The sequence below is a fragment of the Scaptodrosophila lebanonensis genome, unplaced genomic scaffold (genome assembly GCF_003285725.1).
Source record: "Scaptodrosophila lebanonensis strain 11010-0011.00,11010-0021.00 unplaced genomic scaffold, SlebRS2 tig00001415-arrow-pilon, whole genome shotgun sequence".
Lineage (NCBI taxonomy): Eukaryota > Metazoa > Arthropoda > Insecta > Diptera > Drosophilidae > Scaptodrosophila > Scaptodrosophila lebanonensis.
Window position 1 is genome coordinate 4,010,775 of NW_022060742.1, and position 24,489 is coordinate 4,035,263.

Below are 24,489 nucleotides of genomic sequence, written 5' to 3' on the forward strand. Positions count from 1 at the left end.
AACAAACGAAAAACGTATGAAAACAAACGATATGTATATGAAAAAGCAAAAGACTTAAAAATCTAAATAAATGAAAACAATAATACCAACAAACCGTCTTCTATATTCCCAGCAAACCCCAGAGTCCAAATCGGAAATGAACTTCCCACGCTACTAGCAGTTTGCTATTCCTTCTCATATCAGTTCTATTTTAATGCCAAATCAGCTTTACACAGCAAGCCAGGCAAACATAAATCAGCAACAAGCCAATGCCTGATAGCAGATGCTTCCTTCTAAAGTAAGTAAATAAATTAGATGACATTCGTTATCAGTTGACGATGAACGACTTGCTACTGATTTATGTTCCCCTGTTCTTGTATGCGCTTATTTTACGATTCATTTCGAGATGAGCGTCGATCTAGAGAAGAAAACCCCAGCGAACTTCTCTTTTCTAACGAGATGTGCAACACTGAAGAGGATTTTGCACATCGCTGCGGAAGGTCTATCAAGCTTAAAGAGGAATATGTAAAGAAATAAAGACAATTTTAGCCCCACTTTGTGTTTTCAACTATAAATAAGTTGGAATAAACGTAATATTCCATTACCTCAGCCACATTAATGTAGTGATGTTCCAACTCTATCGCTGAAATTGTTTAATTTTTACCAACCTGTTCATGGTAATTGACGATACTTGTATATGTATGTATATACTATAATAATAACAGATTCCAAATTAAATTGGCTGTAAAATGGACACATACCTTTTGCACTTATAATAAAACCATTGATAGGTGTCTCAAATCAAAAATCGATAATAATAAATTTAAAATTTCCCTCTGTAACCAGAAATTGCGTTTCAAGAGCAATATATTGGGAAAGGTGTATGAATTCTAAACTACCTAGCTAAACAGATATTTGAATAAATTTTAAACATTAGGAAATTAACCTTTTAAGGGATTCACAAATGATTATGCAATTCACACATGTTAGTTTAATATTTAAAATATTACTATTATATATCTTTTATAAATCTGATCTTTGTCCTATTGCGTTAAAAGGATATTGGAACAAATTTTAGAAATCATCAATCAATCAATAGATATCTCTTATGAAGGCGATTAATCCATAATATTGATATCCGAAATTTTGGGAGATGCAATGGATCCATTACGAATTGAGATGCAATCGTGTAAATTTGACCCATTTTATGTACCATTGAAAATTAAACTAAGTCCGGGTTGGTTTCCCAATTCAGACTTACACACCACATAAAGCCAGCATTATAATTATAGTATGTGCAGCATATACTGTACTGATAACAGATTATGATTTCTGATTTTAGAATTCCGAAGTAAGCAAATAAGCGAATTGGGAAGCGTTATCAGCAGACTGTTGGATTTCTTATACCTCTTCAAAACACTTGTGACGGAATGCTGGCCCTATTGCCCTCAAAGCGGACATTGTTGAAGTTCTACCAACCTATAGAACAATTGCATACAAGTACATACATATATAGGTAGTTCTCTAATTGATTTCCAAAATTACAAGCTTTGGCTGCCCCCATTGATTTAACAATTATAGGTTTGTTTGTTTACAGCTATAATTTTTGTTTATTCATTTGAAGTCATAAATATGGTAATTTGAATATTATTTTATTCTTAAATATGGACTCCTCTGTCGTGTTAGTAGAATCAATCAAATGTATTTTTGTTTGTCTTTGCAGCTGTCAATTCGTGTTGTGTACAGCAATGAATATAGTACGTGATTCTGGAAAGTTTATGCAAAATGTTTCTAAATTGTCAAAAAAAAAAGAACCAAACAAACATGTAATTAAATTTGGATGACTTGCTGGTAGAATAGATTTCTTTAAAAAATGGAAATATTTCATTGAATATGCAGTAAGTGCAAATATAGTAATTAAATATTGTTAATTATTACTTTATATTATGTGCTTAGGTAGACTGCAGCCTAATAGCGATTATAACGGCCGCGTGCGCGGTTGCGCTGCGGCGTGGCCTTCGGAGTTGCGGCGGCGCGTGTAGGTGCCGGCTTCTTGGCCGGAGAGGGTGAGGGGTCGGGTGTGGCTGCGGTTGGAGTAGCAGCTGGAGCAGGAGTCGTGGCAGCTGCGGGAGCAGCCTTAGCCGGTGTCTTGGCTGGTTCAGGTTTGGCAGGAGTTGCCACTGGAGCAGGAGTTGGTGCTGGAGCAGGTGTGGGCTCCGGCTGTGGATCGGGCGTAACCTCGACTACATCGTCATCCTGGCCATCAAGCTCTTCGGCATTGTCCTCATTGCCAGCGTCTTCGTCGCCAGCCTCATCTTCGCCTTCGCCGTTCTCAACCATCTCGACGTCGTCGTCATCACCGGTGGCCTCTGATGGATCGTACAGTTCGCCTTCGGCGCCCTCGCCAGCCTCATCACCACCCTCACCGCCTTCAGCGGCTGGAGCTTCGGTCTCCTCCAACTTAATTCTCTTGCGCTCATTCTCCTCCAAAGCGGCGGCGGCGCGCTTCTGTGCGATCTTGGTATCGCTGGACTTCTCATTGATGAACTTCAAGAAGTTACGATGATGCGTAGCAGTGCGTGAATGAATCTCAGCAGTAACTTCCGTGTCGAAGAATTTGCCGCACACGGCGCATTCATAACACTCCAGTTTGGAGATGAGACCGGCACCAACGGCACGCTGCCAATTGTATTTGGGTAAACGGGTATCGACCTCGCTGGGGATCTCATCGCCATCGATGAAGTCTAAAATGCAGTCCTCGGGATCGATGGGTAGTGCGACCTCTTCTTCCTCTTGGCTCTCGTTGATGTCCTCACCCTCCTTGGTTTCATCAGCCGCCTCTTCACCCTCCTTGGTCTCATCCCCCTCGGCTTCGGCTTCTTCGCCCTCAGCACCCTCTTCGCCTTCTTTCTTAGCTTCAGCCGCATCTCCCTCTTTCTTCGCAGGCTTCTTCTTGCGCTTCTGTGGTGGGCGCAAGTCCCTGGTCTCCTCCTCTTCAGTGCTGATGGGCAAAGTCTGGCGCTTGCGCTCGCCCACCTTGGTGTTGCTCTCGGCGGCCTTGATCAAGTGATCGGCCGACAGCAAATGGGTGTCGTAATCGATGCGCGTGGCGAACTCCTTAGTGCACTCAATGCACTTGGGGTGCAGGAACTTCTTCAACTGCAAATGTCCCTCGGACTTGCGATGGGTCGAAATATGACCGTGGAAGTTGAGATCGCACATCGTGCAGTAGTCCAACTGGCGCTGCTTGCTCTTGCCCATACGCTTCAAGCGATCAAACTCAATGGACTTCAGCTGTTCGGCGATCTTGGCCTCCTGACGTATCATGTTGGCCTTTAGACGGTAGCTCTCCTCAATGCCCTCGCGCATCATCAGATGAGTGCGACCCTTAATATGGTTCTCGAACGAGGTGGCATCCCACATGTGCTTCTTGCACAGATGGCAATAGAACATATCATTGGGTACACTAGCGTACGGAGACTCCTTGCTGCTGTCAGGGATCCGACAATTAATTGGTGAAGAGAATGAGAAATTTAAGCATTAGTTTAATATTCTTCCTAAGCTCACGCACGAGATTTGTGACTGTGTTTACAGAACGGCGGTATAGGGAACAGTCACAATGGGAACAGTTCTAATGATAGGAACAGTAAAGGTGATGCAGTAATTATGATGATTTTGGTATAGGCTGATGAATTGGGTGATGCAGATCGAATATATCTTTTTATTCATTTTTGTTGTTGTTGAAATGAGCAGCAGCATGCCCCAAAATTGTATATAGATGCAATTTTTAGAACATGCTTTGCTTATGCAATGTGTAAATCTATTTAGAAAAATGAACAAAATCGAATATGTGAAGCAGCGCACGTTTCGAAGTCAAAGTCAGCAAACCATAAACTCAATTCTATTCTAGAAACGGCAATAGATGACAAACTTTTATAACGTTCTCGATTTCGAAAAGACTATTATAAAATAAGTATATATAGTATATTCCTTGAACTACAACATAGTTAACAGATTTAACATTTTTTTTTTTAAACACTTCAAAATAAAACATTTGTTAAAGAAATGAAATCGCGTATAGTTCGTTTATAGGGTTTATCGAATAATTGATCCTCTAAAAAGTTGGGGATAGAAAAGAGAATAAGTAAATCTACTAAATGCATAATTTTTTACAGACGGGCCCTGCATTTACGAACATCTAACAGAACTATATATTTGATTCGCCATTTGCCTGCGAAACGTGCGTGTTCTCTAGCGGAAATAATGTAATATATAATACTATGCAATACGAGTATAACTTAAGCCCGATTGTCACGATGAATACATAATACTAAGTACGAGTATGTGTAGGTGATATAAACTTAAGGAGTAAAATAAAATAAACTAAATGCGCTATGCAAAACGAAAATGTGTAAAGGAATAATACAAAAATGGTACAACTAAATATGTTTCTTTACCCGCCCGAATCAGGGAAGGAAAGTGAGGCGGCCCGACCCAGCCCGAAACACATTCGAAAAGCTTTAAAAGTACAAGTCAGAGGGAGTCTGTCTAGATGTCTAGAGTTCTGGACAACAGCAATTGCAAGCATCTATACCATCATTTTGAAATTGGGGGCATTATTTGTTATAGATTTTATCGGATGAAGTAGAAAAAGTTGTTTGTAATTCAAAAATATCATTCATGTAAATACTTAAATAGTAACGATTTTTTTTTAAACATTAAATTGAGAAAATTTATATAAAAGTAATTTGTTTTTTTTTTTTGGATTTGAATATGTGAAAAATTTGTTGAGACAATTTTTCGCAATTTTTTTGGTTGTTGGTATGTTGTAGTTTGGTTTTTATTTGTACTCTTACCTCTCAGTTTTCTTTTCGCCAGGAGTATTTTCCTTCTTTTTATTATTGTTGGCATTTTTAGCCAAAAGTTTCTTGGCACGATCAAAAGCATTCTGCTTACGAATGCCGCCACCACCCTGCTTTTGGGGGGGCTTGGGACCACCAGCAGCGCCACGATTTTGGAAACCTCCTTGGCCACGACGATTATTGAGACGATTGCCGGCACCGCCCCCGCGATTTACCATCTTTTGTTTATGTTATTTAATTTAAATTTAAGTATAAACGAATGTAATCCGATACAACAATATTCGTGATATGAAATGCGCATAATTTTGCAGTTGTTGATAAAACCACACGTGTCATGAAATATAGTCCATCATGTACAACATAATTATAAGATATTATGACATTTATAGAAGAGTCAATATGGTTGCATTCAACCATTTACAATGTTGGGGGTAATTATTTAAAAGTGTGTGTTGGGATTTCGATATTTTCGATTTAGATTTTTATGACATTCAATGAGAGTTGTGCGCAAAATTTGTATACATTTTCAAAACGACAACAGAGTTGCATTATTTAAATACGAGAACGGTTTCCGAATTTAAAATTGTTCAGTAAGCATACATATATAAATATATAGATAGATATAGGTTAATGGTAATCGGCGTTTGGGCGGCCGCACAATCAGTCGACGGGGTAGTGGTAGTTGTTGAAGTCAAGTCGTTGGCGTGGCGGCGCGTGGCATTTTGGTGTTAGTTTTGAAACAGGCAATAAATGTTTGAATATTTGATTTTTTTCGATCAGAGCAGGAACGTCGAAGAAGAGTGGCGTTTAGTTTATATTGTTGGCGATACATTATTAGTTTTGGTTTTTGGAAGTAGCAGTAGTTGCACCATCAATCAGTACCAGTACCAGATCGGATCGGTTTCGTTTTAGAGCAGAGCAGATATAAGAAGAGTTCAATCAAGCGGTATATTCACAATCAATCAGTGGCAATCGTCGCATATATATATATATATACATATATTTATATATAGATAATAGTATCATGGTTCATTTCAGCGCATGTTTTTGACGTTTGTGTGTGTGTTTGCAGCATTTTGAATTGTTGTTTGTTTTATTTATTTTTATTATTTTTGTTGGTTTGTGCGTTTGACGTGAGTGCCGTGGTTGAAAAATTGCGCCGCATTTAACATTTTATTATTTATAGTTTTCAAATTCATTGTTTTATGCATTTTAACAATACAAATAATAATAATAAATGTTTAAACGTAATAAATTGCATAAACATTGTGCCCAGGGACGGACAACAACAAATGTAGCAACACAAAAGTTGATCGCGGAGCGCAGCAGCAACAACGCGACGGCAAAAACGCAACAACATTTTCAACAACGATGCCGAATGAACACAACAACAACAAACACATGCCCGCAGCAGAGTGCACCACCAGAGGAGGAGGATGACACAACCCATCGATCGTCAATCGGCATATTGGCATTTTAGAAATGCATGCGATTCAAATTCGGTTTGCGTTTTAAAAGTTTGTATTGTATATGCAAACAATCGAATTTTCGTAAATTGGTTTCGTGTAGAAGAGAATAAAAATAAATATTTGTAAATTAGAAAATTTGTGATTTGTGAAGAAAATCCAAGAGCTTGGATTTGTTGTAGGTTTTTATAAAAGTATTTGTAAATTGTAATTAAACGCTTAAATACATATAGTAAGAGAAATATGCATAAGTAGTTACGTACTTTAATTATCTGTAACATCATCATCATTGTCATACTCTTTTCATCGTTAAATGGAAAAAATGTTGGCGGTACTTTATTTATAGGTACAATCATAAAATTTTCAAAATAATTGCATTCAACGAAATTCGTTTTGTGCACTTTAGATTAGTTTACCAAATGAAAACAAAAATTTGCATTTAAAATGGATAAATGCGTTTTGTACTAAATAATCCTCTATAACATAAGGCACAATTATTTTACAATATGTATTTTGGTCTTTTGGCTTCTTTCCGAAATTAATTTCAAAGCTACACGCAGATGTCAAATTTCTTCGCTTCGTTTTTCAGTTCACTACTATCGTTTAGTTACCAAAAGGGAAAGCAATAACTACGTTTGGCAAAGCAACAGCTTATAAAAATGTTTGTCTTAATTCAATAAAAAATAATAACAATTGGCTTTTTGAAACTTCTGTGGAGGTGGTGGTCGCAGGAACAATTTAAAAATCTCTTAGCATATTATGACACATTTCACGTATTTAGGCTGATCAGTGTATGAAAACATTGAATCCACATTTTTTTCACTATCCTTTTCGCTGGTATTATTATAATGAAGTAGGGGACTTTGGATTATATATTCAGAAACAATTATTATATTTCTCATTAGATGTGTCAATTGTAAATGTCTTTATGGAGTCTTGTTTGCAAGGCTATGTAGATTTCGTCTAGACATGCCTCATCATATTATAAAATTACCGAATTTATATGAAAGCAGACAATTGGGAATACAAATTCTTTCAATGTTCTAATGTTTCCAAACTCCTTCACAGAAATTCAATTCGCGTACTACGAATTGCTTCAGAAGACGTAAAAAACAAACGCATTATAAACAAAATTAAAGGTATTCAACAATCTTACAATTAGGAGCCGTTAATTGAACTTCATATACATACCGGTCCACCTCGCTGATTGCGATTTCCCATGCCCCCACCGCGTGGCAAGTCCAGCAAAGAGGGTGGGTTTTGATTTCTAAATAGATTGTTCAGCAGATTATTAGCCAGATTGATGGCTTGGGCATTCATTTGGCCACCGCCCTGACGCATGTTGTTGCCAAACTGGCCGCCGCCGGGATTTTGAGACTCCCAAGGCGACATGTTAATGCCGCCCATGCGGCTAGCACCCATTTGGCCAACATAGTTGTTGCCACCTCCGAAGTTTCGATTACGATTCTGATTTCCACGGAAGGCCATGTTTGCCTTTAGATTGTTACCGTTATTAAAATGTGATGATTTATGCTGATGCTGTTGTTGAGAGTTGCCGTTGACCTTAACGCTGCAAAGGGTAAAAGGTCGTACATTGAGTTAAAACACAAAAAGATGCATTTCAATCGCACACATTTAACAAAGTGCATGCATTATGGAACTTGCAGCATACCTGACCATAACTTTTATATTTGTTGTTTTGTGGGGAAATTTGGGATGTGAATTTATGTGCTAGCGGGTGTATTATGAAGCGATTAAGCTAAGCAAATAATTTGGAATATATTTTGAGCTGAAAATAAAACGGCACAAACATACAATTATGAATGAAGCACTTAACCTAGTCGGGATTAGTTCAGGGAAAATTAGTAAGTAGATATAGGGACTCGTACTTGGTTAATAAAGTTGTCCGGGTGTGAGCGGAAAGGTAGTATACATATTACCTGTACACACAAAAAGTGCGAATGAAATAGGTTTAGCCAATTGGGCTACCTGTTTACAATTGAAACAATTACACACAGCGAAAAATGAGGACAATTTTAGCGCTAACACCAACTGAGTTCATTAAACTGGTTTGTGGTTTATACTTGACCGTTTAATGGCAATAAAACCGGCTAAAACAGTGACAGAGCTGCCAAGTCATAAAAACAAAACCCAGCACATGTATGTTTGTGTGCAAGAAAAACAAGATGGCGTCAGTTTGTTTGCATGTATGCTTGTATGTATACATAGATGGTTACTGGGGCCGGTCCACTGGAGCACCCCTTTAATTTGCATGACTCAAAGAAAAACCGGCCGCAAAGAAAAGATGTTTTAATTAATTTCACACTTGCAGGCGTATTTGACTTTAATTCAAGGCAACATAATCGGTACTAATCTACAGCTAAATGCTTAGCACTTTGTTATTCAAACTGTACTTTTTACTGACCCACCACTGTCTATAAAAACCTACCAAACGTTCATAAGTACGTTATATAATGCGCAATAAAACAAACTCACACGGTAGATCCTTTTAACTTTCACGTTTTCACAGCACAGCAATAAAATCAATATTTAATGTCAGCCCCACTATTCCCGGTTGCTGCAAAATTCTGACGGATACACACACATTTTTTCTTTTCACTGACTACACACCACCGACCCAAACACATGCAGAGTGCAAACAGATACAATAAATTGGACAAAACACTTACGTGCGGCTGCTGCAGTGGTCAATTTGCAGATTAATGCACAATTTATGACTTGTTTAACAGCTATTCTATTATTAATGTCTGGAAATCCAAAATGGCCGTTCTGTGAAAAATTAACTCCGCACGACGTCCGAACAATGCTAGAGCTGGAAATCGAATAAATTGACATCGACTGTGAGGCGATAGCATAAAAGTTCTCGCAAAGAGTGTTAGTTACAACGTTTTACCGCCAGATGGCTACAACAATTCCATACGTTGTCCATCACTGTGCAGTTATCGATTAATTGCTGGCCAAACAGATGTTGTCGGTTTTGACTATTAACCGCGATTTATAGAAGAATTAAGTAAAAATGATCTTCAAACAATAAAACAGAATTAAAACGCAATTAAATCTATCCATTTCCTGAGGCGATAGAATTACTTCAGAAGCAACGTTATAATTACTTTGAACACCGATATAGCTGAAAATATGTACGAATTTAACAGGATTTTAATTTTAAATTTCTTGTCGTACCTCTTCCAAGCGTATTTTCTATGTTTCTTTAATTAAAATTACTTCGTTTTTCATATGTTAGGAATTAAACTTCCACACGACAGTCCGAATATTTATTGCCAACTATCAGATTCCTAAATACTTGGTTAACCTAAAGATTATAAATTGGCAAATGTATGAACTTGATCAAATGGCTGTATGTACATACAAACATACATATGTAGATACTTATTTATGTATTTTATATGCAGTGAACTACTTCTGTTTGACAAAGCCCCACTTTATTTACATTAGAGTCCTTTTTCTACATAGACTCAATTTGCTTTTATTTTTCGAATACCAAACACATTCTCAGTATTCAAGTACTGAGAATCAAACAGAAAGGCGTCGTTTGAAAAAAAAAAAAAAATACATAGTTTGATTATTTTTATTTTATTCTGTAGACATTTAAAACACACATAAATGACAATTGACGTAGACTTTGTATATAAGTGTTTTGTTTTAAAATAATATCGTATTTAGATCGGCAAGGCAATAGCAGCTCATCTAAATAAAAATACTCTTTCATTTCATTTGCCAATAAATTCGTCAGGAAATCCTTTAAGGAACTCACACAAAAACAGGTCGTGAATAGTGACCAACATACTATATGCACATTCTAGTTAATCATAGCTACTTCTTTGGGAAATACCTTGTATATACGTATATTTGTATCCATATATGTATGTATATATATGTATTGGGTGTTTTGTAAATATTAAAATTTGCGCTAATATAGAAAAGTGCACTAATATTAGCAGCTAAAAGTAAATAATTCTCTGTGACCTGCTCTTGGCCATCCTTAAAGCCTACATGCTCTTGTTGAAGCTCAACGCCGCTCGCAATTTGTTGCGTATGCGGGGCGAGTTCCAGCGATTGCTGCCCGCCGATCCAATGCCTACAACGGAACGTAAGTCATTCGGCGAGATGCCCTCGTCCACATCGTCGGCCTCGGTTTTAATCTCCATCTTCTGCACTATAAGGCGGACCAGTTGATGTTGTTGCTCCAACATGCGACTAATGTCTCGCAACTTGCGGCGCTGTCGCTCCAGCTCTGCATTTATGTAATCGTCGTTGTTGTCAAACGCTATGACATCCATGGCGGCTACAAGGACAGAGTCAGTATTCAATACCAAGAAGCTATTGATAATACCTACAGTCTTCAGTGAAAGGATTCGAGAACCATTTGCGCAGTATAAAATCGAGAAAGCCAAGCTTGCACTTTGTGTCGTTGGGATATTCAATGAGTTCCATTTTATCCACCCTTTGCAGCCAGACATGTGGGAGCTTGCGCTCCAACTCAGTGTGGAGGACCACCTGCATGGCCAGACGTTTGAGCTGCGCGTTGCGGCGCACCGATTCGATGTCTCCAACGGCCAAACCGATAAGCAGATTCATCAGGAGAATGGGCATTAAGATCATGAAAACGCCTGTAAACATGCATTATTAATATTATGCCAAGTGGACTTGACCCATAAAGATCTAATTACTTAGTATCAAGAACGAAGTCATGGGCACTTTCAATTGATCGCGGTAATAGGTGTTGACATAGGTGCCTACGAAGTCCAACTCTCCCAGCATCATCGAGAATGTTCGCAATAAGGACATTGGTATGTTTGAGAATGACAAATGATTGGGCTGGGGATCAATTATCTAAAAATATTTCGACTTTTGCTCAGCTTCATTTCAACTCGAACACAGTTTATGTTGATAGCTTACCTTCGAAAGCAGTATATAGAATGCCAGTCCAAATGCTATGATCAAAATAGAGAATACTAGTAACACTTTGATGAGTGTTTGCAAGATCTCCAAAAACATAACTACATAGATCCCGACCTGAAAATATACAAGTTTTTTTAAGAATTGGATGTTCGATTTCAATAAAAGAAATGTGAAGTTCTTTTATTGAAATCTCAAGGTGAATATTTATCAAACAGAATGTTTTTAAATTCCGCTTGCTTTAACTAATTATTTGCTAGACTGACTAGGGAACTCAAAATTTTCCAATATATATTTAATTTGTATTATAAAAGATTACGAACTTGATCGAAACGCTGAAGAAAGAGCAAAAGTCTGAACCACGAAAGAAACACCGCAATGGAGGCCGCCGAATAGTGTATGGTATTGATGCTGCCATCCACTTTAAAAGCCGGAGCTATCATAACCAGTGCGGATAGGTATAGCACCCAGGATATCAAATTGACGGTTTCGACCAAATAATGCAGACGTTGTTGATAAATTTGAATAATTTCGCGCATTGAATTGAGCAAAATGTAGACCACAATGATGACAGCGCAGACGAGAATGCCCGTGGACCGATTCAAACGTTCCGCCGACAACTCCAGATGTATTTCTTCAGCCATTGAAGGGTTCTTAGATAGATTGTAGATGAGCTCCTTATATCTGAAAGAAACAATATACAACATTAAGGCTTGCAATATGATCCCACTACTTACCCCTTCTCTCCATAGTGACCGATGGTCTTATTTGCGCCTGGGCGCATCTCGATGTTATTCATCATTAGCGACGAATAGATGGTGACGAAGACCAAGAATATTGAGTAAATCAGGAGATTAGCCAGGTGAAAATATTTTCCGTACGAGTTCCATTTCATTTGTAGATACTTCTGGCTGAGCGGATGGGCGAGCAGCTCCACACGACCATGGGTCACCATTGTCTGAGCAAGATAAAAACAGATTAGTGGCAATGATCCAAGATGATATTCATATACTATAACATGCAGTTTCTAATACAATACGAAACAAAAAGCATAATACATTAAGCAAAATTGTTTATTCAGCACAGCCTTTGGACGTTTACACAGTTTGCGATCTCTGTAGTGAAAATTAGTTTTAAGCTCTTTGTACACACTCCGAATCAAATGAATAGATCAACCTGTATTGCTGCAGGAAAGCATTTACTATATCTTTGACCCATTCCGCAAAATGGAGCACATCATTGGTTTCTAGAGTTGCTAATAAATTAAAATGTGGTCATACTATAAAAGCGCCTTCCGATTAAAATATATATATTTAGATGTTTTTAAATTATTTACCATTGAAATGCTTGGACATTATTTGGGCGAGCATTTTCACTTTCTGTGATAAACTTCCAATTATTTTAAAACATTTATTGCGCCATTCATTTACAAAATCGACGAAATCATCCCTGTTTATAGAAAATTGAATAAATTTTCAAAATAATAATGAACTACAAGTAGTTCTGGAAATTTATGTTGCTTGGTACTAAGAATGTCTTCTGCAGCAATATTTGTTGTCATGTTGGTGTGTATTTATTTGATCGCCAGAGTATCTATTTATAATATTAGTACTATTTTCAACTCACATTCACCACAGCCAATGGCGCTGGACGCCATTTCGGATCATTGAATTCTTTACGTTTTTCCTCAATTTGTTCAGGCGATTTTTGGAATGGCCGAAATGAATATTTGATCTAGATATTTGTTCGTTTATAAACTTGTTAAAATCGGGCTTGGTATGTGAGTGTGAGTGATGCTGAGGTTGAGATGTATGTATGTATGAATGGGCGCGTTGAGATTGTGTAAGGAAATAGGTTCTGGCGTTAGTATGTGTGTAGTAGTTACATTATTGTTTATAATGTACCCCGAAAGCTATTAATTGCTGTTAAGTTTAGGATAGCAGTGGCTATCTACGAGTATAGTTTGGATAGGCAAATTAACTTGAATTTTAAATTATTTAACATATAGTAGAAATTAAAAATTATGTATGTATATATATATATTTATAAACACTCAGAAGCATGCAATCTTGCTTTGCTGCTTACATTCAATGCTGGCAATGGGGTGGGATTAGATGTCATAATCGGCTCTCCGGTTTTATCATCGAGCTTAGCAAACATAAAGGGGCATTGCAAAAATGCAAATGAGTATTTAATCTAGAGTTTGAGTTGTTGAAGAAAAGAGCTTGCGTTAAGAAACCATTCCTTAAAAAGTCAATAATGTATGAAAGTTAATGAGAAAGTGGGAAAGTGAAATCTGGATGTCGAATGTTTGCCAATGGAACGACTTACGTAAAAGCTCTTCGAATCCTTCTTGCAGTTGGCTTTGCTAATACACTTATCCTGCACTGCCTCGAAAACCTTGGGCATCGAGGCAATCAGTGCTAAAGTAACGCAAGGATGTTTATCGGAACGCAGAGCCATTACCTCATTGGCTCGCTCCTCATGTGTGACCATGGCCAAAGCCGCCTCCGGATACTTGTAGTAAATAGCATAATCGATGGCGCTCATGTCCAACACATTGTACAGCAGCTTGCAACCCATGGACATGAGAACCGAAATAGCATGCGGCTTGTTCTCCATGGTGGCCAGGTGTAGGGCAGTGTTCTATCGTAATGAGAAGTGGTAGAAAATTGGTTTTTATGCTTAGGTACTAAGTAGGCCAACATGGTTATAAGTTTAATCAAAATATTACGGAATATTCGATGAGACGGAAACTTATTTAAAAATAAACCAATAACTATATACACATGTTTTCAAAAAGTTCGGAGCCATATGCACTCGAAACTTCCTGGCTTAAAAACTGGTTTATTTAAACAATACTTAAAACTCTTAAGTTTAGATATTCATATTTGGTACTTTATAAAATATATATCACAAATTAAATAGACAAAAGCATGGCATTTAATAAATAAATAAGCAACAAGAGACTGTTACTGAAATCTTTTAACTTCAATTTCAGATTTTAAATAAAAGTATGTACTATAAAATAATGCATCCCCACTTGAAAAACACATTTTAAATAAAATATTGTCAATAATTTGACCATAATTTGGCAAATAATTTGACATAAATATGTCGAATTTCATGATTATATTCATATCTAAATTAAAATCATTTTCAAATTGTAAGTTTAGGTAAGATAAAGCTTTGTGTTTTTACAAATTAATTCGGAAATTACTTTTCCTAGCTTCCAAAATGTTGATGCCAATTATTTGCATGTCTGACCGTAGCTTTATTTGGTTCAAACCTCCATTTAGGTAATAGAAACTTCTTACCATTACTTAAGATTCTGAAAGAGAACTGGAGCTGAATTTAAACTCGGTACTTACGCCATCCTTGTCCACCTGATCCAACAGATGCGAGTGCACAGAATGCAGCAGCTCGATGGTCTCGGTGTAGCCGGACATGGCCGCCAGCTGGAGCGGATTGCGTCCAGTGTGATCGCGATGCAAGAGTGCGCCTCGATTCAATAGAAGCTGCACCACACGAGTATGTCCTTGCTGTGAGGCAATGTGTAATGGCGTCATGCCCATGCCATCGCTCTCGTTGATGATGAACGAACCCTTTTCCGAATCGAGCAGCTGACGTACTGTATTATAACGACCATAGCGTGCTGCAAAGTGCAGGGGACTCTCGTTGTTGTTGTTCTTCAGATTAATGCAAGCGCCCAGACGAATAAGATTCTCCAGGGAGCGAATGTGACCATCCCGACTGGCATAGTGCAGTGGCGAACATCCTGTGTTGTCCTTCTCATTCAGTAGCAGTTGTAACTGCTGTTGGGTCTGACAGCTGGACACTTGCTCGGCAAAATCGGTCAGACGACCGCCATTCATGATGACGAAGTGCAACACATTACGCGCTGCCGCATCCTTTACACTAATGCAGGCGCCCAAACGAATCAACAGATGCACCGTCTTCCAGCCACTGCGCGAGGCTGCCAGAAGCAGTGGAGAGCGATGCTCCTTATCTAGGGCATTGATGTCGGCGCCCTCGCTAACCAAATATTCAACAATGTCGGGGTGATCGAACATGGAGGCGCAATGCAGGGGCGTCATTTTCTGAACATCCGTGCAGCTCAGACAAATCCGTTTCTCCAGCGGTTGCATTTCAAACATCAGTTTAACAATTTCAATAGCACCCTGAAAGTACATTGAGGATAAAAAAGATATAGGAATGTATACGCTACAGTCCAACTTCTTTAAAATTAATTTCTCTTAGTGCTTCTTTGTGTCACAAATAATTCACTTCCGCATACAATATACGTTTTGTTTTTGGGATTTCCTGCATAAATGATATAATAAGTTCATTAAACTTAATAAATATTTATTTGCTCGTATTCTATTTAATAAAAGACAAATGCAAATATCTACTTATCATAAAAAGCTTTAGGGAGGAGGACAACAATTATTGGACTCCATTAATAATAAAAAGAAGATAATTATGTGTTTAATAAATTGTATTGTACCTAATTTTACAAAATATTTCCATTAATAAATAAAATATTAAATAAAAGCCAAAAATTTAAAACTTAAAAACAAAATTTTCCTTTAAATATAAAACCTCAGTTAAATAAATCACTTCATTTATATTTCCTGCAGTTATGTTGCTTTAAGTTCACTCAAAAAGTTTGAGGCCATGTTTTTGAAAGAGCTTTGACTTAATTACTGAAATGTTTTATAATTTTATAAAAATATTATTAATAAATTTGGCTTTAGGAGGCCACACTGTTGACTCTCTATTGACACAGTGGCAAGGAAAATAACATATTTTATTTCATCTTTGTTTTGGTATTTGCTTGCGACGTCGTGGCAGCTCCTCCACTGCTCAGAAAAGTCACGTTCGTCGTGTCGAAATTTGCATAAGAATTTGTCAAATTAAAGTCACGAAGGTTTTCACACCCAAAAGTGTCAGCAGCAAACACACAAGCACTTGGGCGCTATTTGCACTTCACTTATGTGCCGAATGAGTCGCCCAACCATCCCCCCCTACTGACCCAAACATACCCCTAGGCATTTATCACTTACCTGTGCACAAGCCAAGTGTACGGGTGTCGAAAGATCATGTTGCTGTGTTGATATCTTTGCGCCAGACTTGAGGCACAATTCCACTGCCTTGATGTCGCCGCCGTGCACGGCGGAATGCAAGGGCACATTGCCTTCTGAATCGTAAAACGATATCATTTCCTCGCGTGTGCAGCCGCGTTGTTCGCCCCACTGTGCAGCGTGAGAAAATGAAAAGGAAAATGATTAAACAAGCATGTCATTTTAGCACTTTTGCTGTGATTGCTGGTTGGCCGGTTGTTGTATTTTGCTGGCGACTGGTAGTAGTAGCTGTTCATTGCTAGGGTGCGCTAAAATCTATTCTATTTTAAAATACAGTTACAAAGCTATTGGGCTTAAATGCGATGCTTTGTATATTCATGCCAAAATTATAAATGCGTATCACAACTTATAATTGAAATCTGGAAATAAAAGTTTCAGGCATGTTCAGAATTCAAAATATAAGTTGATTTCAGATTTTCAGCAGACATTTCTACAAAAGATTTAAATAAAATTTAAAGACACTTTCATTTAGGCATAAAAAGTTCATTTAACCATGTCTAAGTGTGATTCGGTTGAAAGAATTCGGAATTAAGAATTTGCCGTATTATTAATCAATACTTTTAAACTATGTGTCTGCAGGCAAAACTAAACTAACATAAATGCATGAATTAATCTTAAAACTGAAATACGGATATTAGAAGCATTGGCCATGACCTTAGGAGTTTGTTAAAACGCGCTCAATATTTAAAAAAGAAAAAAAGGAGCTTATAACACATAAAAGTGTAATTAGATATATTTCTAGCTTTTATTTTATTTATTATTTTTCAATATATTTCATGCTTATATATATATATATATGGTTTACCAGTCTTTAGTAACTCTAAAGCTACCAAACAATATTTGCTTAATGCTATAACAATGTTAATAAAAAACATTTGAGCGTAATTTAAAAACAAACTGGCGGACTTAAAGCTAAAAGAGGAACTTAGACAATATAACCGATCTCTTAGGGTACGGTGCAACAAAAAATCACTTTCGGAAATTGCTTAGAAATTTCGAGAGCTTTCTTCCAACTGTAATGTTACTCGGGGCACACTCTTTTGTGTAAATTATCTAAGTTTATACACCTTTGGCGTTTATTGATTATCAAGGCAAGGGTACGCACTTAAATTTGATATTTTTTACAATTGACTTCTTTAACGCAAGTTGCGCAAGTTGAATGCTCTGGGCGGACACAGCGCTACGTATACGCGATTTTAAAAAGAAAAACAAAAAAGGAAGGAAAAAATGGTCAGCTCAATGCAAGTTCAACAAAATGTAACCAAAGGCAAGATAAGACAAGTCATTACGTCAACAGAAAATCAAATAAAGCGAATAAGCGCTGGGTGGCATATAATGGTCAAGCTCACCAGTATATGACATCAAAGACAAATGCATTTTATGGTGGAAAGTTAACTATGCATTTAAGAAAAAAGTGAATCTTGCATTGAATGACTCAACACTTTGATTTATTGCAGGGACATGCAGTACTTGCCTGAAAGAAAACCTCCATTGTCTTAGAGCTGGCATTTTTAGCCGCTTCGTGAATGGGATAATAACCGTTGTTGCAAGGTCTACGGGGGCATGCATCGAACTCAGTAATCTGCAAGATACGACGCACACATTACATGATTTTTGGTTGCTTAAACAATAAAGTGCTATTTTTTAACATAACCTTCTTATTGGAACAATATAAACATACATTTATTACCAAACGCTACACACACACACACACACACACACACGCACATACACACACGATTACCCAATCGCACAAACACTAAACACACAAGTGAGAGCGAGAGAGGAGGCTAAATACCAGGCGGCACTTGACAGCAGTTTGTGTTGCTTGAAATATTAAAGCATACTTTCGTGCGCAGGCAAATAGGATTATTGTTGGTGTACAAACCTTTTTTGTTATGCTTTCTATGATAAATTAGACTAGCATATTGTTGTATATGTATGTAGGGTGAATGTGTGCTTGTGTGTGTGTGTGTGTGTGTGTTTGTATGCATCGTAATGTCGTTGATTAATGGTAAAGTGTTTGTGTTCGCTATCAAAATTCAAATACAAAATGCACATCGAATAGATTGTCTCAATAAAGTTTATCAATTGTGCATGATTAAGTTGAGCCGACTAGTTCTATGTGATATCTATTTCAGTCTCTAGAAGGAAAATAGTTATATGTACAATTTGTGCGCACTCACACCACTTACCAGGATACGGGCGCACTCCTCGTGGTCATAAATAGCCGCCAAGTGTAGAGCTGTGCGTCCATGCTCGCCACCCTGTTGGATGTCGATAACATTGCGATACTGACCCATGACTCGCAGGGACTTCACTTTATTCAGCTCAGTGGCCAAATGCACTGGTGCTTGCTTCTTTTCGTTGAGAATGCTAGTGTCTACTGGTCTGTAAATGGAATCAAATGCGTTAAGCGTTAAGAATAAGTCGTAGGTAGCAGACAGTTTGGATGACTGCCAATCAGAGCATCCACTTACATGGACAGCAAATAATCCAAAGCATCGTAGGCATCACATTCCACAGCAATGTGAAGCGGAGTGTTGCCTGCATTATCCTTTGCATTAAAGTCTGCAAGTTAATTGAAGTGTTTAAAAAGTAGATAAGGTCACAGCTAATTAAACGGCTGGCCACTCTCTTTCATAGCCTTATACAACTTACCGCCATTTTGGTCGCGTATATAGCGCAGAATGTTGACACGATTCCTGGCCGCTGCCTGATGTGAAGCTGTACGGCCCTTGCCATCCTTCAGAGCTATGCGTGTATTATCTGCCATGAACAAACGCTTGAAATCATCCAAGTTTCCAGACTCGGCCGCCTGACACGCACAGGTGTATGGAACGAAAGATAGTTGCACAAGTTAAATTAGTTTACCCGACAATTTCTACAGTAGAACCTTCTTGAGTATAAATTTTCTCAAAATTCAATGTCTTATTTTATTTAAATTAATATAAAATTAGAGCCGAAAACGAAAACGAAAACTATAAACACTATTTGGAACAGCAGCCTATATTGATTTATTCTCGAAATCATCGTTTACTGACTATTATATTATATTGTTGCTCGGAACAATTTCCTCTACTCATGTAGATTTGAGTTTGCTTTAACTCGAACCGCAAACCATATACATACATATGTTGAATTTTACTTCTATTGACTGTTAATAAGAAATTGTGTGCCTCTATTTTTTGAGCTTCAGTAATGAGTAATAATAAATTTAAAAATATGCAATACGACAACAAATTAATATAAATAACACACATACAGGAAATAATATAAAATGTAATTTTATGTATTGTTGCATATAGATAAAAAAAAACGAATTAATTAAAAGTTAATAAATACAATAAATTGTATGCATTTATTTGGATTACCAACATAACATAAAATATTTTGAAATGTACAAAATAATATTTTGAAATTTACTTCGTTATTATTTGATTCTAAATAATAATGAGACATGAATATATTTTGAACGGACCCTGAAATGCTAACCCATTTTATATTTTAACACACCACAGAATTTTAATATAAATAATTACAAGTATGCTGTGTGTACGACATAGTATACTAGTATCTGAAGCATTTCTTTGTTAGTAAAAATTTTTCTAATCGCAAACATTTTCTTTTTTTTAGCTACCTGTTGTTTATGTTAAATGATAGCTACTATACTCTCATAGTGAATATTTATTATATTTACTTTGTTAAGTAAAAATTCGCTGCAAAGTGCCACTCAAATGGTGTGTGAAAATCCAAAGACAAACTTAAACACAAACAAGCTCAAAGAAATTACTAAAAGTTTAGTGAAGTTTTTCATGCTGCACTTCCCCAAGCGGTGGTGGAGAACCGGAAATACACGTGCACTTCCCATTGGTCGTTTCATTCACATTGTCGACGGCCAGCACTCATGTTTAATCAAAATTCTGCGACAAATTGAAGAAAGCACGCAATGTTACGCGAAAAAGGAAACGACAGTAGTAGGAACAATCTTAAAAGATAGATTTTTAATCGAAATGCGAGTGTCTTGGCAACTCGACTTGATTGCTCGCCATTTTATTGGTTTGTGTTATTGTGTCAGTGCAGCATATTAAATTGAGTTTAAGTGGACAACACTGAGTACTATATAAGTTATGACTCTTTAGATAAAGAAGTATAACGCATACGACCCGTGCCGCAGAAAAATTCCGCGGCTAGTCAAACAAATTTAAGATTAATCGTTGTTTGTTTTTCCTCACAAGAAATTGATTTACCCATTCTGCCTTTTTACATACCAAAACTTTCTGTTTGACATACTCGTATAGCAAAGTATGCATTTTCTTTATGAGCATTCACATTGTGTCTGGGTCTGCATAATCATAGGGGCAGTTTCATTGAAAACACTTTAAAGGCAAGTGCAATAAAAAGCATAAGTATGTTGAGTCGTTTTACTCAAAGCAGCACACATTAGGGTTCAGCGTACTCAACAATGTCATATTCTTTACTAGCTTACAGATAAATGTAGAAAATTTTTATTATAAGACTACATTAAATTTAACTTTAAGAGAGGCATTCGTTCTGGAAACCTTTGAAAAGGAAACAAGTTTCTGGTAGCAAATACATTTACAATAGAAAATTAATTAAATCATTCAAACATGTAACATCTCCTAAAAAATTTTAATTCTGATTTTTGGGTACCATAATAACAAATGATATATACTTGTATAACGGCATTGTACTATTTGTAATGTCTTTACTTAATTGAATAGAATTTTAAGCAAGAGAGAAGGTTACCAATAAAGTACCGACGCGGTTATGTTTTTTTCCAAATATTGGAAAAGATTTCGGTTTTTTTGTGACAAATAATTCGTTAGATTTTTACTTCAAACAACTTAACTATTTGTTTCGATTTTTCAATTTTCGATATGGTCTAATACTCACGTACTGTTTAAAGTATTAGTTTCGGGATACTATTAGTAACAGTAACAGTATAAAGTCAAGGTTATGGTCGTAAGGTTTTCGAATTTCAGGAGGCATCAAGAAGAATTTAATTAACTGCAACAAATCTTTTGAAAAGCTCATAGTTTTTATTGTTTTATGTACCATCTCTTGTAACTATTGCTCTTTAACATTGGTCTTTAAAATTTAATTTTATTATCAGACTAGTCAATACTCACAGTTGAGTCTCAAAGGCTGTTTTCTACACTTTCTAGTTACAGGTACTGATTTGTAAATTAAAATCTAATGCTGAATAGATTGTTACTGGCTTTGAGCAACCAGTTCATTTTTATTACTTAATTGCTTGCTGTATTTTGCTAATTAATGTAAAAATTTAATAAACGCTGTTTAATTATTAATTCAAAACAAATTTAAAAATGCCTAATATCTTGATAATATTGCCATTTAATGCGAAACGGATGTGTGCTTTATGAACAGCTTGACACAAAATGTCAATAAATAAATCACAAATAGTTTTGTCTATTTTATGACATGTCCATAAAGTGATACGTCTACCAGTTCGAAAGAAATCACATTCGTGTGTCAATAAACTGAACGATAGCAACTTTTTTGAAGAGACAAATTAAGTGGTCTCTTTGGTTGTTGTTTTGGGCAGATAAAGCCAAGTTGAATGCAGTACGTGGACATTCAATTGAAGAAGACTTGACCCTACTAAAGAAATTAGAGAAAAGCAGTTGGAGCAGAGTTGGTTAAACTGACGCTCGTATGTACGCCTCCCATACCAAAAATTTTAATGGAGCTGCACTTAAAAAGTTAACGGCCCGACTTTTTGTTGCACTCAGAGCTAATTTGATGTTTGCCCCACATACCAACCCCAACCCAATTGGTGTGTGCACTTGAATATGTTTTGTCATTTTTTTTACCTGTAGGAATTCATCAATTTGTATCTTTGGCGTGGACGACATGCGCAGGATTCGTGCCCATTTGTTGGGCAGATTCAGTGGCGCCATGGCCGTCAATTCGGCACCGCGGGCACAGCCACTAATCAAATAACGCAATGGACTGATGACCACCTCCCGGATTGGTGTATCTTTTGTTTCCACTTTGTCACACATCATCGCCAATGGCAACTACTATGTTGGCTCCTGTTTTTTGTTTATCAATTTTATGCATTAACACATATGCCAAATACTTGAATTTATTCTCTGCTTGTTATCTCGTTTATTTTGGTCATCACAAGTTCTTAGTTGGCTAGCATGGGACTGTTTTGGTCATTAATGTCCAAGCATTTGCAATGCAGCATTTGAGATCGATTTTGTTTGTTAAATTTTTGCACATATATGAGAGCTATTATTACTGATTTTGCATTTCAAAAAATTGTTTTCCGCAGATATCAATTAATTTTAATTTAATTTCATTTGTAAAATAGCCGAATATGGGCGTTTTGAATTTTGCTAAAAATATTTAAATATTTGTGTTAACTCAACACTCCACGCAAGGTTTCGCTTTAACTTTTCTCGTATTGTTCGCAGCAGAACTGCCGCAAGACTGAAATCTCGGACGAAGCATCCTTCGTTTTTATAGCAGCCACTTGCGTGCGTGCGTGCGTGCGTGCGTGCCTTGCGGCTAGGATTACCGATGCGCGTGGTGAGTTTCACTCAATTTGCTAGTCAATTTTCATTTTGTTTCAATTTCGCTCTTCTCGATAGATTTGTTTTTTTTTTTGTTTTTGTTTTTTCTTGTTTTTGCTGCTGCTGTGCGCAAATGTCAACAAAACTTGTTGCGTGCTGCGCTCATATTTTGATATATATGTACATACATATGTACATATTTATACGTACTTTAGTAGTTTTGCCTTCCATTATTGATGTTTTCTTCTGTTCCGTGTTCCGGCTAATTCTCTATTTAATTTTCATACAAATGCTAAGCGGCCAAATGGCCATTGAACTGCTTGATTTTGTTTGAACTGCATGCGTAGAAACTACTCGACCCCTGGCAAAGATGACACTCAATTCCATTTGCATTCATGCACTCATCAATTTAGCAAATTACTTACCAATTGACAGGCATATATAGAAGTAGAGAAACAAATGCTTACCCGCAATATCCTATATGGACTGTCACGCAACAGGCAAACCTGTTCAATGTCAGCCTCTGCTGGCAAAATGGCCTCCAACGGGGTCTCGGCATCCTCGCTGCCAATTTCTACTCGCTTGGGACCGGTACTGCGTTCGATTATCATCGAAAATATCCAATACTGCAATGACGTGCAAACAGGTTTTTAAGTAATAACGATTATATATTTTTTTTTAATTCATCTAAAACTAGCAATTAGGGAATTTTTTGTAATAATTTTTTTTTTAATTTCTTCCGAATTATAATCGAAACAGTAATGCTTATACTAGATTAAAGACTATAATTAACACTTTTTAAACTGAAATGGTTCCGTGTTCATCTGAACGGACAGAAAGACATGTTTATATTGATTATATTGAGTCTAAGACCTTCAATAGATATATCCATTAGCAAGCAATTAAGTTTTGAATACTTTTGTTTTGAATAAATCTACAAGTACATAAGAAGCAATACGTGCAACAACATTTGACAGAATTGGGAGGACCCCTTATTTGCTTAAGATTGTGGTAATTGTGTGTACTATATGTACAAGTCTTAAATCATCTACAAATATATAACGTATGTATTTTAAAGAGTTCTTAAGAGACGTTTACCTTGCTATTGCGATTGCTGCTGCCACTGCGACGTTTTAGGGAATTCGGCAACAACTTTGGTTGCTGGGCCTCCATCAGATCGGGCGGGGTGAGAGCGCTACACTCTGCATTATAGACACTGTTCCAGAACTTGGGCATGGTGTCGTTGATCCGGATTGTGTCACCGGTAGCTGCTGCTGCCGCTTTTGCTGCTACTGCTGCTGTTGTTGTTATGCTAAAGGGTCGCGAGTCGCGACTGTTATACATGATTGGGTTAGTATTTCACAATTGCTGCGAGCGTTTATCTATTTTCCTATGCACTAATCGCTGACTAATTGGTTATTGATTGGCCTAAGCGTTTAGTTGGCGTGAAATTGAGATAACACAATAGTCATGTGACAGATTGAGTCAACTGTACTCGAGTATACTCATTTGCTTGAGCACTCAAAAGTGCTTG

At 37.0% G+C, this 24,489-nt stretch overlaps 2 protein-coding genes across 9 annotated transcripts; both read right to left on the reverse strand.

Annotated features, from left to right (window-relative positions):
• Positions 1–1,561: 1,561 nt before the first annotated feature.
• On the reverse strand, positions 1,562–9,144 carry LOC115632116 (zinc finger protein on ecdysone puffs). Of its 5 annotated transcripts, none has more exons than XM_030529114.1 (5): positions 8,998–9,136; positions 7,980–8,096; positions 7,499–7,877; positions 4,836–5,059; positions 1,562–3,469 (listed from the first exon to the last, which is right to left on the reverse strand). In XM_030529114.1, exons 2-5 carry the CDS (start codon positions 7,985–7,987, stop codon positions 1,948–1,950), a joined length of 2,133 nt encoding a protein of 710 aa, XP_030384974.1. In that variant the 5' UTR covers positions 7,988–8,096; positions 8,998–9,136; the 3' UTR covers positions 1,562–1,947. The 5 variants fall into 5 exon arrangements, with proteins under 5 accessions (XP_030384974.1, XP_030384975.1, XP_030384976.1 ...); XM_030529115.1 differs by having other exon boundaries at positions 1,562–3,466; positions 8,998–9,135; XM_030529116.1 differs by lacking the exon at positions 7,980–8,096 and having other exon boundaries at positions 8,998–9,144.
• A 911-nt stretch (positions 9,145–10,055) lies between these two features.
• LOC115632447 (transient receptor potential cation channel subfamily A member 1) lies at positions 10,056–24,191 on the reverse strand. 4 transcript variants are annotated; one of them, XM_030529594.1, is made up of 17 exons: positions 24,054–24,191; positions 23,413–23,581; positions 22,248–22,426; positions 19,051–19,207; positions 18,870–18,960; positions 18,585–18,780; positions 17,864–17,971; positions 16,312–16,500; positions 14,617–15,426; positions 13,577–13,891; positions 13,331–13,441; positions 11,983–12,203; positions 11,569–11,929; positions 11,246–11,362; positions 11,017–11,179; positions 10,684–10,956; positions 10,056–10,631 (listed from the first exon to the last, which is right to left on the reverse strand). In XM_030529594.1, exons 1-17 carry the CDS (start codon positions 24,189–24,191, stop codon positions 10,336–10,338), a joined length of 3,894 nt encoding a protein of 1,297 aa, XP_030385454.1. In that variant the 3' UTR covers positions 10,056–10,335. The 4 variants fall into 4 exon arrangements, with proteins under 4 accessions (XP_030385454.1, XP_030385455.1, XP_030385456.1 ...); XM_030529595.1 differs by lacking the exons at positions 13,331–13,441; positions 22,248–22,426 and adding an exon at positions 12,872–12,979 and having other exon boundaries at positions 10,336–10,631; positions 23,423–23,581; XM_030529596.1 differs by lacking the exon at positions 22,248–22,426 and having other exon boundaries at positions 10,336–10,631; positions 23,423–23,581.
• Positions 24,192–24,489: the final 298 nt, after the last annotated feature.